The sequence below is a fragment of the Saimiri boliviensis genome, chromosome 3 (genome assembly GCF_048565385.1).
Source record: "Saimiri boliviensis isolate mSaiBol1 chromosome 3, mSaiBol1.pri, whole genome shotgun sequence".
NCBI classification, from domain to species: Eukaryota; Metazoa; Chordata; class Mammalia; order Primates; family Cebidae; genus Saimiri; species Saimiri boliviensis.
The window spans coordinates 52,594,709-52,609,439 of NC_133451.1; the positions used below are offsets into that span (position 1 = coordinate 52,594,709).

The 14,731-nt window shown below is 42.4% G+C and overlaps 2 protein-coding genes across 2 annotated transcripts in view; one reads left to right on the forward strand and one right to left on the reverse strand.

Moving 5' to 3' along the window:
- IGFBP7 (insulin like growth factor binding protein 7) overlaps window positions 1-14,731 on the reverse strand; it is an 86,546-nt gene that overhangs the window by 25,355 nt on the left and 46,460 nt on the right. The gene's annotated exons all lie outside the window — the stretch shown is intronic.
- LOC101027774 (TM2 domain-containing protein 1-like) lies at window positions 9,299-9,968 on the forward strand. Its single transcript, XM_003933591.3, has 2 exons — window positions 9,299-9,477; window positions 9,509-9,968. Exons 1-2 carry the CDS (start codon window positions 9,305-9,307, stop codon window positions 9,966-9,968), a joined length of 633 nt encoding a protein of 210 aa, XP_003933640.1. The 5' UTR covers window positions 9,299-9,304.

A 14,731-nucleotide genomic window follows, 5' to 3' on the forward strand; every position in this document is an offset into this window, starting at 1 on the left:
GTGGACTAGTTCTTCTCCCGTGTCTTGGGTACTTAGGAGATACATAACTGTGTGTTCGAGTACAGCTACAAGACAAATTTTCTGAGGGCTGAGAGAAATTGAGAAGGTGCTAGATGTGGGTGTAATAAACAATCTGGGCCAGGAAGAGCCAGACTGTTCAGTGAGACTCAGAAGTGCTAAATATCACCGCTCTGAAATCAGGGAAATGGGTATGTGGCTCTGATCACGGGAGAGGAGCACCTGGCTGGTGAGAACGGGACGGCTTTGCGGAAGGACTTTACCATTTAGCAAGGCAAGTCACACTTGCTCTTAGTAGTCTGAGAGACAGTGGAGCCCATCAGGCTGGGTGTGATTTGTTAGAGATGGGAATGAGGTGAAGCAAAGCTATGCCCGTGCACGTGGGATGTGTTTACCCACAGGAGGAGATCGCAGGGGCATGGAAATACTCTTTTCTGCTCTTATTGGCATTTTTCAAATCAGAAATATCTGCATTGGCACTTTCGCTAATTTTAGGCAGTGCTTATTTTTCTTTAGTTAATGGTGCTTTCTTTTTTGGAGTTTTGTTTTTTATTTTACTTATTAGTTCCTCAGCAGTGCAGGGAGACACAGAAAGGGGTTTTCATCGTTTCTATAGATTTTTCTTTTCTTTTTTCGAGACAGGCTCTCACTCTGCTATCCAGGATGGAGTGCAGTGGTACACTCATGGCTCACTGCAGCCTTGTCCTCTAAGGTTCAAGAGATCCTCCCAACTCAACCTCCCAAGTAGCTGGAACTACAGGCACATACCACCATGCCTGTCTAAGTTTTAAAACTTTTTTGCAGAGACAGGGTCTCCCTGTGTTGCCCAGGCTGGTCTTGAACTCCTGGACTCAAGTGATCCCCCTGCCTTAGCCTCCCAAAGTGTTGGGATTACATGTGTGAGTCACTGCACCCATCCATAGATTGTTTTTTTGTTTTTGTTTTGTTTTTTTTTTTTTTTTTTGAGACAGAGTTTTACTCTTGTTGCCCAGGCTGGAGTACAGTGGTGCGATTTTGGCTCAATGCAACCTCTGCCTCCCGGGTTCAAGCAATTCTCTTGCCTTGGCCTCTTGAGTAGCTGGGATTACAGGCATGGGCCACCACACCCGGCTAATTTTGTATTTTTAGTAGAGAAGGGGTTTCTCCATGTTGGTCAGGCTGGTCTCGAACTCTCAACCTCAGGTGATTCACCCACCTCGGCCTCCCAATGTGCCAGAATTATAGGTGTGAATCACCGTGCCTGGCCCATGGGTTGGGTTTTAAAGGTGGGGCTATTATGCCTTTGCAAGGACTGGGAGAAACTACATGCAAAGTATCCTAAGGGTGAGGTGAACCTGGGGCTTGTAGAACTTCCAAAGGCATTCCTTCTAGAGCAACCATCAGTACGGGCCTTGGAGATTGTATTCTTTTGTTTACATAAATGAAAATAATTTCCTCATAAAACAAGGGATTTCAGATTTGGCGCCACTTCAGAGCAACCATACATAAAAGTAGGAAACCCATTACTTATAGGCAAAGGAAGAAATTGTTCTCAAAATTCCTGAAATTGGCCTTGGAGCTGCTGTTTATGCCTCCCTCATCCTTGCTTTTTGGGTACGTTCTCAGGGAGTCCCTTTAACAAAATGTGTGACTTTTAGGAAGTTGGACGCTTCAAAGATGATGTGGATCTCTGAACCTGGCTAAGGCAGCAGACTTCAAATACCAAGACAATGCTTTTTCACAAACACCAGCTGCTTGTCAACAAGGGGAAGAGGTAGAAAGTAATCCAGGTTTATCTAGTACATGGGAAAGGATTATGGTCTCTGAGCCAGTAAATCAGCTGAACTGACACTTGAAGACTTAAAAAAAAAAAAGGTAAAAAAGTGAAAAGTTTTTTTACTTTGAAAAAGCTCAAAGTAAACTCAGAGAAAATAAGAACAAGACTCTTGGGATATGTATGACTTTTACCTGTCTCCAAATTTCCACCCCATATTCATGGGAGCTTGGCCCCTGTGAAGAACAGGGAGTCATAGTCGGCAGAACATAGAAGATTAATTTCATTCACTAAAAATTCCTGGGTAATTTTTTTTTGAATCAGTGAGGAGCATTTTAACTTACAAAAACATAAGGAATAATAATTCTTTTTTTTTTCTTGAGACGGAGTTTCGCTCTTGTTACCCAGGCTGGAGCGCAATGGCGCGATCTCGGCTCACCGCAACCTCCGTCTCCTGGGTTCAGGCAATTCGCCTGCCTCAGCCTCCTGAGTAGCTGGGATTACAGGCATGCGCCACCATGCCCAGCTAATTTTTTGTATTTTTAGTAGAGACGGGGTTTCACCATGTTGAAGGAATAATAATTCTATAAATATTTCATAAGGTTAGTACTAGCTAGCTTTCCTCAAGGGTGTGTAATGTGCTGAGAAGATGATTAAAAAACAGATCTTTCTGGAACATACTGATCATCATATGTTAAACTGGGCTGAACAGAGGTTCAATTCATAATAATTAGAGAACAACAAAAAAAATAATGTCAGAGGCATTACGTTACTTGACTTCAAACTATACTACTAGGACTATGGTAACCAAAACAGCATGGTACTGGGATGAAAACAAACATGTAGACCAATGGAACAGAATAGAGAGCCTGGAAATAAGGCTGCACACCTACGACCATCTGATCTTTGACAAAGATGACAAAAACAAGCAATGGGGAAAAGAATTCCTATTCATTAAATGGTACTGGGATAACTGGCTAGCCATCTGTGGAAGACTGAAGCTGGACCATATACAAAACTTAACTCAAGATGGATCAAAGACATAAACATAAAACCTCAAACTACAAAAGCCCTGGAAGACAACCTAGGCAATACCATTCTGGACACAGGAACAGGTAAAGATTTCATGACAAAGACACCAAAAGCAATTGTAACAGAAGCAAAAGTTGACAAATGGGATCTAATTAAACTTAAGACCTTTTGCACGGCAAAAGAAACTATCAACAGAATAAACAGACAACCTATAAAATGGGAGAAAATATTTGCAAACTATGCATCTGACAAAGGTCTAATATTTAGCATCTATAAGGAATTTAAATAAATTTACAAGAAAAAAACAACCCCCTTAAAAAGTGGGCAAAGGACATGAACAGACACTTTTCTAAAGAAGGCATACACGTGGCCAACAAGCATATGAAAAAAAAGCTTAACATCGCCGATCATTAGAGAAATGCAGATCAAAACCACAATGAGATAGCATCTTATATCAGTCAGAATTGCAATTATTAAATAGTCAAAAAAAAAAAAAAAAACAACAGATGCTGGCAAGGTTACAGAGAAAAGGCAACACTTATACACTGTTGGTGGGAGTGTAAATTAGTTCAGCCTTGTGGAAAGCAGTATGGTGATTGCTTAAAGAGCCAAAAACATAACTAGCATTTGATACAGCAATCCCATTCCTGGTATATACCCAGAGGGATATAAATCATTCTACCATAAAGACACATGCACAGGAATGTCCACTGCAGCACTATTCACCATAGCAAAGACACAGAATTAACCTAAATGCTCATCAATGACAGATTGAATAAAGAAAATGTGGCGCATATACACCATGGAATACTATGCAGCCTTAAAAAAGAATGAGATCTTGTCTTTTGCAGGAACATGGATGGAGCTGGAAGCCATTATCCTCAGCAAACTAATGCAGGAACAGAAAACCAAATATCCCATGTTCTCACTCATAAGCAGGAGTTAAATGATGAGGACTCATGAACACAAAGAAGGGAACAACAGACACTGGGCTCTACTTGAGGGTGGAGGGTAGGAGGAGGAAGAGCAGCAGAAAAAATAACTATTAGGTACTAGGCTTAATACCTGGGTGATAAAATAATCTGTACAATAAACCCCCAAAACACAAGTTTATCTATGTAACAAACCTGCAAGAGTACCCCCAAACCTAAAATAAACCTTTTTTTAAAAGTATATTTAAAACTAAAAAAGAAAAATACCATCTAATCATCATCAACTTTAATATGTATCCCTATAATGAGCCCACTAACTTTTTTGACTGCTTAGCTGAATTCATTCCTTAAGGAGAACTTTCTACAGAAAATGGTATAAAAGGTGAGAACGGTCTACAATCATACTAACTAAATCACGTTTCAGCACTGTATGGCATTAAGCAGGTGAAACATGGAATGGATTAATTTGTTCCAGTCCATCATGAACTAAACGCTGTGCTGGGTCACATGAGGAATAGAGAGATGATAGGGTTGGACCCCTGTCCCATAGGGAGTTACAATCAGGAAGTGAAGACAGACAAGTATACATGCAATTATAATACAGGTGAAGTGCAAGCTGTCCTACAATAGAAATACAAATATAAAAAATAATCTCCTGGGCTGTATTCCCAGAGTTCCCAGACAAATAGGGTCTGGCTGCTTGTTCTCAAGTCCAATAACAAGATGCAGACAGACTGGGAAAGGAGGGAGTTTATTCTGCAACCAGTTACAGGGTCCAAGAAACTCACCAGATCTAACTCAAAGTTACAAGTTTTCTTTTAGCTTATATATACAATTCAAGCTCTATGCCTACTTGTGGGAGTGTTTCTTAATCTGATTTTAACTATGGGTCTACGGGTAGGAAAGTTTCTTAAGTGGGTGTTAGTACACCCACTTGCTCTGCACCAAGACTCTTGGTACAGTCTTGCTCTGTTGCCCAGGCTGGAACACAATGGTGTGATCTTGGCTCACTGCAACCTCCACCTCGTTCAAATGATTCTCCTGCCTCAGCCTCCCGAGTAGCTGGGATTACAGGCACGTGCCACCATGCCCAATTAATCTCTTGTATTTTAAGTAGAGATGGGGTTTCACCATGTTGGCCCGGCTGGTCTTGAGCTCCTGACTTCATTATCCACCCGCCTCGCCTCAGCCTCCCAAAGTGCTGAGATTACAGGCGTGAGCCACTGCGCCTGGCCATTGGTGCATGCTTTTATCAATCCATTAGGGTTGAGGTTGAGGAAGTCCAGGTAAGGTTCTAATGAGTTTGGTTTTGCATTCGAGCTTTCTTACTCAGGCACCGGTTTCCCCAGTTTATTATCCATTTTTTTTTCTACTTCTGCTTTAATGTTTAACTTATACATTCATCATTAAAGCAAAGTGCTTATGAAGATCCAGCCTGCTACACCAGCTCTTTGGGATGCTGAGGTGGGAGAATCACTTGAGCCCAGGAGTTTGACACCAGCCTGGGAGCCTGGGCAATATAGTGAGACCCCGTCTTTAAAAAATAAAATATAAATTAGCCAGGCATGATGGTGTGCCCCTGTAGTTCCAGCTAATCAAGAGGCTGAGGCAGGAGGACCACCTAAGCCTGGGAGTCAAGGCTGCAGTGAGCTATGACTGCACCACTGTTCTCTAGCCTGAATGACAGGGCAAAAAAAAAAAAAAAAAAAAAAATCCTGTAGTCCCCAGTACTCGAGAGGCTGAGATGGAAGGATTGCTTAAACCCAGGAGTTTGAGGCTGTAGTGCCTGTGATTGTGCCTGTGAGTAGCCACTGGACTGCAGCCTGGGGCAACATAGCGAGACCTCACCTCTAAAAAAAATATATATCTTACTGAGTAGGTCAGAACTAAATTCATGAAAGGGGAAATGGGCTTTCAAAAGTTAAAAATGGTGGGTGGGGATAAGTAAGAAAATTTCAGGCAAGGGGATCAGTATGTTCAAGATGTATGAATACTGTGTGTGCCAGGTGCTGTGGCTCACGCCTGTAATTCCAGCACTTTGGGAGGCCGAGGTGGATGGATCACGAGGTCAGGAGTTGGAGACTGGCCAAGATGGTGAGATCTCATCTCTACTAAAAATACAAAAATTAACTGGGTGTGGTGGCATGCACCTGTAATCCCAGCTCCTCGGGAGGCGGAGGCAGGAGAACTCCTTGAACCCTGGAGGCAGGTCCATTTTGATTTGCAGTGAGCCAAGATTGTGCCACTGCACTCTAGCCTGGGTGACTGAGACAGGCATGATGGTGTGCCCTTGTAATTCCAGACTCTGACTCAGAAAAAAGAAAGAAAGAAAGAAAGAAAGAAAACTGTGTGTCAATTGCAGGAAAAATAAAAATACAATAGCTCGCCCTTATCCCTGCAGGGGATGCTTTCTAAAACCCCCCAGTGGATGCCTGAAACTGTGGATAGTACTAAATTTATACATTACATATTAATACTATGTGTATATATATACAGTATATATTAATACTATGTATATATGTTTGTGTTTGTGTGTGTGTACACACACACACACACCTCTGATAAAATCTATTTTGTAAATTAGGCACAGTAAGAGATTAACAACAGTAACTAATAATAAAATAGAACAACTCTAACAATACACCAACTTTTTTATTCTTGCACTTTGGGGCCATTATTAAGTAAAATCAGGGTTTCTTGGAATATGAGCACTATGATACCATGACAGTCAATCTGATAACCGAGATATCTACTGACTGACTACTGAGTGGGTGGCGTCAACATCTTGGACACTCTACACAAAAGGGTAATTCACATCCTGGCTTGGACAGAGCTGGAGGGGGTGAGACTTCATCACACTCCTCAGGACTGTGTGAAATTTAAAATCAGAAATCATTTGTTTTTGGAATTTCCCATGCAACATTTTCATACCAAGGTTGACTATAAATAACTGAAACTGTGGAAAGCAAAACCATGGATGAAGGCAGACTGCTGTACTTTACATTAATAATGGGCTTTACACCTCACAGAGAAGTTTTTATTTTTACTTTTTTTTTTTTTTTTTTGAGACGGAGTTTCGCTCTTGGTACCCAGGCTGGAGTGCAATGGCGCGATCTCAACTCACCACAACCTCCGCCTCCTGGGTTCAGGCAATTCTCCTGCCTCAGCCTCCTGAGTAGCTGAGATTACAGGCACGCACCACCGTGCCCAGCTAATTGTTTGTATTTTTAGTAGAGACGGGATTTCACCATGTTGACCAGGATGGTCTCGATCTCTTGACCTCGTGATCCACCCGCCTCGGCCTCCCAAAGTGCTGGGATTACAGGCGTGAGACACCGTGTCCGGCCTATTTTTACTTTCTTAAAAATAATGAGACAGCGTCTTGCTATGTGGCCAGGCTGGTCTCAAACTCCTGGGCTCAAGCGATCCTCCTGCCTCGGCCTCCCAAAGTGCTGAAATTATAGGTGAGAGCCACAGTGCCTGGCCTCACAGCAAGTTTTTATATCCATGACTTCATTTTGATTTTCCTAGCAATCCTGTGAGAGAAGCCAGTCATTTTACAGATAAAGATATCGAGGTTAAGTAAGGCTGTCTTCTGTGAGGTCACACGGACTGGAAATGGGGTCGGTAGGTCACGAATTTAGGTTTTCTGAGTCTAAACCCAGAGCCTCCCTCATGCATTCATGCTGCCTCTCTACATAATCTGTATGGCTGGGGTGTTTCGTCTCATTTTGCTTTGTTGGAGAGTGAGGTGTTTGGGGAGAAGAAAACAGAATCATAAGAACTACAGCCTAGACTAGATGACAGAGGTTTCCAATGTCAAGCCAAGGCAGTTAGTTATGTCTACAAATTACCAAAATAGAAAAACAAGAGAGTAAAAGCATGAATGTATTTTGGAGAAAAGGCCACATACTGCTAGAATCATAAACAGAGGTCACGGCTTACTCTTTGCACACAGTCTGAAATGTCTGAGGTGTTATCTGAGTGGTATACGTAGCTTAGACTTGCAGCTCCACATAGGTGAGAATCCTCCTCCTTCCCCTGAATGCCGGGTGGATGATAACCCCATTGTGGCCAAACGGCTAAAGTCCTACCCACATCTTAGAATAAACTGATCTGAGAACGCCAGCCCTTTTTATTGGGTTTTAATGTTTTAAATTAGTGTTTAATGTGAAAATCAGTATCTGAATATACGCCTCATGTTTTGTCTTGCAAATTACTAAAAAAAAAATGCCATATGCCATAGAATTACCTTGGATGGCAGGAATTCTAGGAAAACTTTAAAAGTCAATGTTAACACTTGGTAAATACTCCTGGGAAAAATATTTTCTCTCTGGGATTTGAAACATTTTAGATTTACATTTTCCTCTTGAGAAAAACTTTCTAACTACCAGGAAGAAGGTAATGGTCCTGAATGAATACATTCACTAAACTGTAAAATCCAGAACAGACAAGATCTGGTTCTGAGTAGCTTTTCCCAGCCTCATTTCTTGCCTCTTCCCTCCTGAACCCGGAGCTCCAGCCATAATAAACTTCCTGTGACTCTTGGAACATGTCTTGCTCTCCCTAGCCCCTAGCCTTTGCACAGGCCATTCCTTTTCCTAGAATAATTTTCCCATTTCCCACCCCGCCCTACCTTTGTTTGGTTAACTCCTAGATAGCCTTTATATCTCTGATGAGTTTTCTTTTTGTTTGACAAACCTCCCTTAACCCTTCTACACCCCTCTTCACTCCTGAATCGAGCCCCTCCAACTGAGAATGGGGTCCTGGTTCTTACATGCCTCTCTCTTATCATAGCATTTTCACAATGCATTGAAATTGTCTGCATATCGTGGGCTCAGTGCTGCTAAGCACGTGTCAATTTATTCTCTCTAGTTCTTTTCTGTGATCCAATGCCTGGTGCAGGTAATTGGCACCAAGCAGGTAATCAAAAACTGCTGAATAGTTGAGTGAAGCAATGTTACTACCAAAATACACACCACTTAGCATTTTCCTATGAAGGTTTAAATAGCAAGAGTTTAGGAACCATTCCAAGAAACTGGCTTTTGCTGTTTTTGAGCATTGAAAAGATTTTCAGGGAACTCTGGACTCTGCTAGGCATAGCTAGCTATGACTGCTTTTATTCCAGTTTGTACAAGGGCATAGTTTAGCATTTGGAAAAGATTAAAGTGCAGAGATTTTGATTAACTGTGACCTATTTAAAAATTGGTCCTCAGCCGTTCGTAGGTACAAACAGGTCAATGTTTAGGTATGCCCTTTTTATGTTCCTGACTCAGCCAACTCAACTAGAGCAATAAAATGACCAGAGTTGCTGATTCGCAATTTTTACCCTAATACTAACATAGATCATAAGTTAAATACCTATAAAACAGAAGCAATTTCACTTAAAAACTTACATAAAACCCAGGAGATAAAAGATTAACACTGTAGCAAAATATTCCTTTATTAGTCAATTTATAAAATTTAAAAATTGGAGGTTAAGCGGTCAGATTTTTTAATGGGAGAAACCAGAGTGATGTTTAGAACAAACTTTAAAACTGCAGGCCAGCCGGAAGTGCCGGTTTTCAAGATGGCAGCTGCCTGGCCTTCCAGCCTGTCTGCTCTGGAGGCCGTGACTGTCAGACTCCTCGGTGTCCTATGGTTAGTCTCAGTCACCACAGGACCCTGGGGGGCTGTTGCCACCTCTGCCGGGGGCGTGGCGTCACTTAAGTGTGAGGACCTCAAAGTGGGACAATATCCTCTGTGGGGAACACCCCCCTTGGAGGCCAGGTAGAGTTGGGGTTGCAGATCCAAAAGTAAATGAAGCTACGCAAGAATCAGTTAACTGTACAAACCACACAGCTCGTGTTTCATGTTTTCCAGCACCCAACATAACTTCTAAGTATTCCAGTGGCAATGAAACACATTTTACTGGGAATGAAGTTGGTTTTTTCAAGCCCATGTCTTGCCAAAATATAAATGGCTGTTCATACAAAGTGGCAGTTGCATCGTCTCTTTTTCTTGGATGGTTGGGAGTAGATCGATTTTACCTTGGATACCGTGTCTTGGGTTTGTTAAAGTTTTGCACTGTAGGGTTTTGTGGAATTGGGAGCCTAATTGATTTCATTCTTATTTCAGTGCAGATTGTTGGACCTCCAGATGGAAGTAGTTACATTATAGATTATTATGAAGCCAGACTTACGAGACTGAGTATTATTAATGAAACATTTAGAAAAACACAATTATATCCGTAAACATTTTAAAAATGAAACAGATTTGAGCCACCTTGATTTTAATAGCTTCTAATATGCAGATTTAATGTATCCTCATATACAATCTTTAATATAAAGATTTCCCTTTCTCCTTCATATACATTTTATTAGTTCTGTATAATTTTTTGTGGTTCTTATCTTGTTGATTTAGTTAAAAGTATATTATTCTGAGATTTATTTAAAAAGACTTTCTTTGAGAGTTGTATAATAGTGTTTCTTGGGCTTCTGTCTCTGTGAGAGATAGCTTATTACTCTGATACTCTTTAATCATTTAGAAAGGCAAGTTGCCACTTGTCATTTTTGTTTCTGAAAAATAAAAGTATAACTTATTCACTAAAGAACTAAACAAAACAAAAAAACCTGCAGGCCAGCATGATGGCTCACACCTGTAATTCCAGGACTTTGGGAGGCCAAGGCGGGCAAATCCCTTGAGCCCAGGAATTTGAGAGCAGCCTGGGCTACATGGTAAAATTCCATCTCTACTAAATAAATAAACAAATAAGCAAGCAAGCAAGCAGGCAAGCTATGCATGATGGCATGTGCCTGTGGTCCCAGTTACTTGGTGGGCAGATCCCTTGAGTCCAGCGATCTTCCCACGTCTGAAGGTTGCAGTGAGCTGAGATTGCACCACTGTACTCCAGCCTGGGTGACTCAAAAACAAACACACACACAAACAGAACTGCAGAAGGGCAAGGCTATGTTGACAAGCAATATTTTTGTATTGGGAAAATGGATTTAAAAGAAATGGTCAGCAAAGCATAAGCCTCAGTTATACAAAGATGTTAGGAACATTTGTATGGTTTTAAGAGAAAACACCAACTTAGATTTTATTTCCCAACATGAAGAAATTGCTGGTTCCACAATGCTGAGGGAAATCTCTTGATTACGTGCAGATCCTTTCTAATGAGTTGAATGGCAAGAGAAAAGATAGAGATTCTCCTCTTGTGGTAAATAAATCCTTCTCTACTAATTTGGGAATATAATATTTTTATATTCTTAAATTACGGCATAGCCAATGAACTTGAGCCTTAGAAGCACCCTGAGATCCATCTTGACCAAATCTCTTATAGCAGAGGCCCCAGGGGTTACATATTGGCCTAAGCTCATTCCTAGATAACGGCAGAAAAGGAACTAGAATTATATGAGTTCAACTTCTTGTACTTTATTTATATTATTTATTTTTATTTTTTGAGACAGAGTCTCTCTCTGTCACCAGGCTGGAGTTCAGTGGCACGATCTCAGTTCACTGTAACCTCCGACTCCCTGGTTCAAGCTATTCTTCTGCCTCAGCCTCCCGAGTAGCTGGAATTACAGGCACACACCACCCACGGCCAGCTAATTTTTGTATTTTTTAGTAGAGACGAGGTTTCACCATCTTGGTCAGGATGATCTCAATCTCCTGACCTCATGATCTGCCCACCTCGGCCTCCCAAAGTGCTGGGATTATATGCTTGAGCCACTGTGCCGGCCCCAATTTCTCGCACTTTATTAATAACACAGCAAAAACATGATCTGTTCTCAATCAGGTGGCTGCTATGTAAACAGGAGGGCGCTGAGAAACGCCATTTAGCATCCACAGCTCCACTGCCTAGGCAGATGGTCAGCAGACAGTTTAGTAGTGGGAGTATTTCCAATTTGCACGAATAAAACATGGACAAATAAGATAAGGCTGGCTCCAGGAAAGTAATTCCCACAGTTCCCCTGAGCTTTGGATTTGGAAACTGTAGCCCATCCTTGAATTAGGGAACATCACACACGGTTCTGGGGAGAACTCCCCGTGTGGCCTCAGCCCATGTTTGGAGGTGGGTCAAGGTCCCAGGTGCCGGCTTGCCCACAAGCTAAGGCTGAGACAGAAAAAGAAAAAAGTCCTCCTCAAACACACACATAAGCAAAACCCATCTTCCGGTGTTCTCTGCCAAGAGAGCTGGAGCAAAAGAGACAAGTTTGGGATTCCGATTCATCCATCAAGACAGATAAACTCAGTCCATGGAGGTTAGGAGGGCAGTTTATAAAGCAAACAAAAGTTGAGTTTTGGAAAGGGGCTGTGGAGAAAATAAAGATTACGTCCTGGGAACTTAACTCCATGATGAGAAGAGGAGGCTCACTCTTGACGCGTGGAGTACTGAAAATGCCAACAAGCGAACACCCTCAAAAGGCAGCTTCAGAGGCTCTCCCACCAAGCTGTCAGCCCTCCTCCCAATCCACAACAATGTGCACTTTGGGTTCCGAGCTGATGTCCTCCTGAGCTGAAGGAGCATCTCCAGTGGAGAAGAGGGCCTGGTGGCACCGTTCCATTTCAGCGGCAGCAAATGAAGCTCTGATCGGTAAAGGTACTTCCTCCAGCAGTGCCAAGCTCCAGGTCTGGCCTGGGGCATCCACCTTGCTCCCTGGTCAAAGCCACTGTCTTTACCTGCATCACTTCTCTGCTGGCCTCCTGGCCTCATCCTCAGTCAATCTCTGACACATCTTTGAGCCACTGACTCCATTCCTGTTACCTCTCTCCGCTCCACGGGCCTGGCTCCCAGAGGATGCCCAGGGTTGCCTGGCCAGGTGTTCCTTTGCTCCCTCCCCCATCTCCAGCTCCGACGCTGACCATAGCTGTGACTTTGTGCTCACACTGCATACACTCGGTCACTCTTTGTCCCTGAGCATCACTAGAATATCTGGCAAAGGTCCTGTCCACCCTTCTGGTGGCATGGGTCTTTCATCCCTTTTTCAAACCCCTCCTTTTTAGGTGGAGCTAATTCTGCTCCCCGCGAGTGTGGGCCGTACTTAGTGACTTACTCTGGTGACACACTTGAATAGAATATAGTGGGAGGACAGTGCCTGACTGTAGCTTCTTTCTTGCTTTTTGTGGGATCAGTTGCTGAGGGAGAAGCCAGTTGCCGTGCTGTTAGGATGCTCAAAGAGCACAAAGGAGAGGTCCGTGTTAGGAGGAGCTGGGGCCTCCTGACAACGGCCATGTCAGTGAGTCAATCCAAAGCCAGGACAAAGTCCCTGATGACATACTGACCGCAGCCTCATGGGACTCTCCAGGCCAGAACCACAAAACTAAGCTACTCCCAAATTTCTCACCCACAGAAACTGTGTGAGATGGCAAATATTTATTACTGTTTTAGGCTACTAAGTTTTAGACTAATTTATTATGTAGCAGCAAACAACTAGTATATTTTCTTTTAGTTTTAATTTTTTTTTTTTTGAGACAGAGTCTTGCTTTGTCACCCAGGCTGGAGTGCAGTGGCGTGATCTCGGCTCACGGCAGCCTCTGCCTCCTGGGTTCAAGTGATTCTCCTGCCTTCGCCTCCTGAGTAGCTAAGATTACAGGCATGTGCCACCATGCCCAGTGAAATTTTGTATTTTTAGTAGAGATGGAGTTTAACATTTTGGTCAGGCTGGTTTCAAACTCCTGACCTCAGATGATCCACCTGCCTCAGCCTCCCAGAGTGCTGGGATTACAGGCATGAACCTCCGCCCCTGGCCTTAATTGTTTTAAAAGAAGAGAAAAACGAACAATACAACATCTTTGAACTTTCTCCATCATCAGATAGAGTTCTTTCTTAATAATTATAATCTCTTTTTGGAAGTTTTTTTTTTTTTTATTTGTTTTTAGTCATAAAGTCTTCTCTCCAAGAGTTAGGGTAAAACCAAAACAGGCCAGCCGCAGTGGCACTTTGGAAGGCTGAGGCAGGCGGATCATGTGGTCGGGAGTTCGAGACCATCCTGGCTAACATGGTGAAACCCTGTCTCTAATAAAAGTACAAAAAATTAGCTAGGGCATGGTGGTGTGGGCCTGCAATCCCAGCTACTTGAGAGGCTGAGGCAGCGGAATTGCTTGAACCCAGGAGGCGGAGGTTGCAGTGAGCTGACATCACACCACTGCACTCCAGCCTGGGCGACAGGGACTCCATCTCAAAAACAAAAAACAAACAAAAAACACCCCACCAAAAGCAAAACAAAGTATCAATAACACAGACTCATAGAAGGTCCTCATGGATCAACAGTTATTTATATTGGAACATTATGACTTGACCCCAGGAAGATGTCTGCAATGACAATATATATTTTCAAGGGCCGTTCTTAACCTGTTCTCTGTACCTGCCGTCCTGGAATCTTTTGTGTTACTTTCCTCATTACAAAAAAGAACTGGAACTTACATCCTCCCAGGACCCCCAAAACCTAAGCCTTAACTGTGAGCATCTGAAACCTTAAACGGTCATTGGAAGACACAAGGGATGTTTTTTTTTGTATGTGTGTTAGTCTTGTATTTACACTTTAAGAAATAATAAGTGAGATTAGCTCATCATAACACAGATGTACCTGTAGGACACTGTGCTAAGAGAAATAAGCCCGTCCCAGGAGAACAAATATGACATGATTCTATTTGTATGAGGTATCTAAAGTATTTAAACTTACAGAAGCAGACCCAGAATGGTGGTTGCCAGGGGTAAGGGAGAAATGAGTAGTTGCTATTCAATGGGTATAAAGTTCCAGAGATCCGCTGTCAACAATGAGCTTATAGTTAACAACACCGTACTGTACACTTATAAGTTTGTGAAGACGGCAGATTTCATATTATGTGTTTTTTTATTTAACCACAAAACACGTCAAGAAAAAACAGTGAGATTAAAATGACCTTATTCCACGATTCAAAGCAGTGACTGTTTTTTTTGCAACACTCCAGCACTTCTCCAATAGACCGCCAAGTGTTGTATGCTCTTAAAAATTCCTCAAAACTAAAACAAAAA

Bases quoted from the DNA above. Each gene is read 5' to 3' on its own strand.
- LOC101027774 (XM_003933591.3), top strand. From the start codon at position 9,305: ATGGCAGCTGCCTGGCCTTCCAGCCTGTCTGCTCTGGAGGCCGTGACT. The intron at 9,478-9,508 runs GTGGGGAACACC...GAGGCCAGGTAG, and splicing joins AAAGTGGGACAATATCCTCT to AGTTGGGGTTGCAGATCCAA.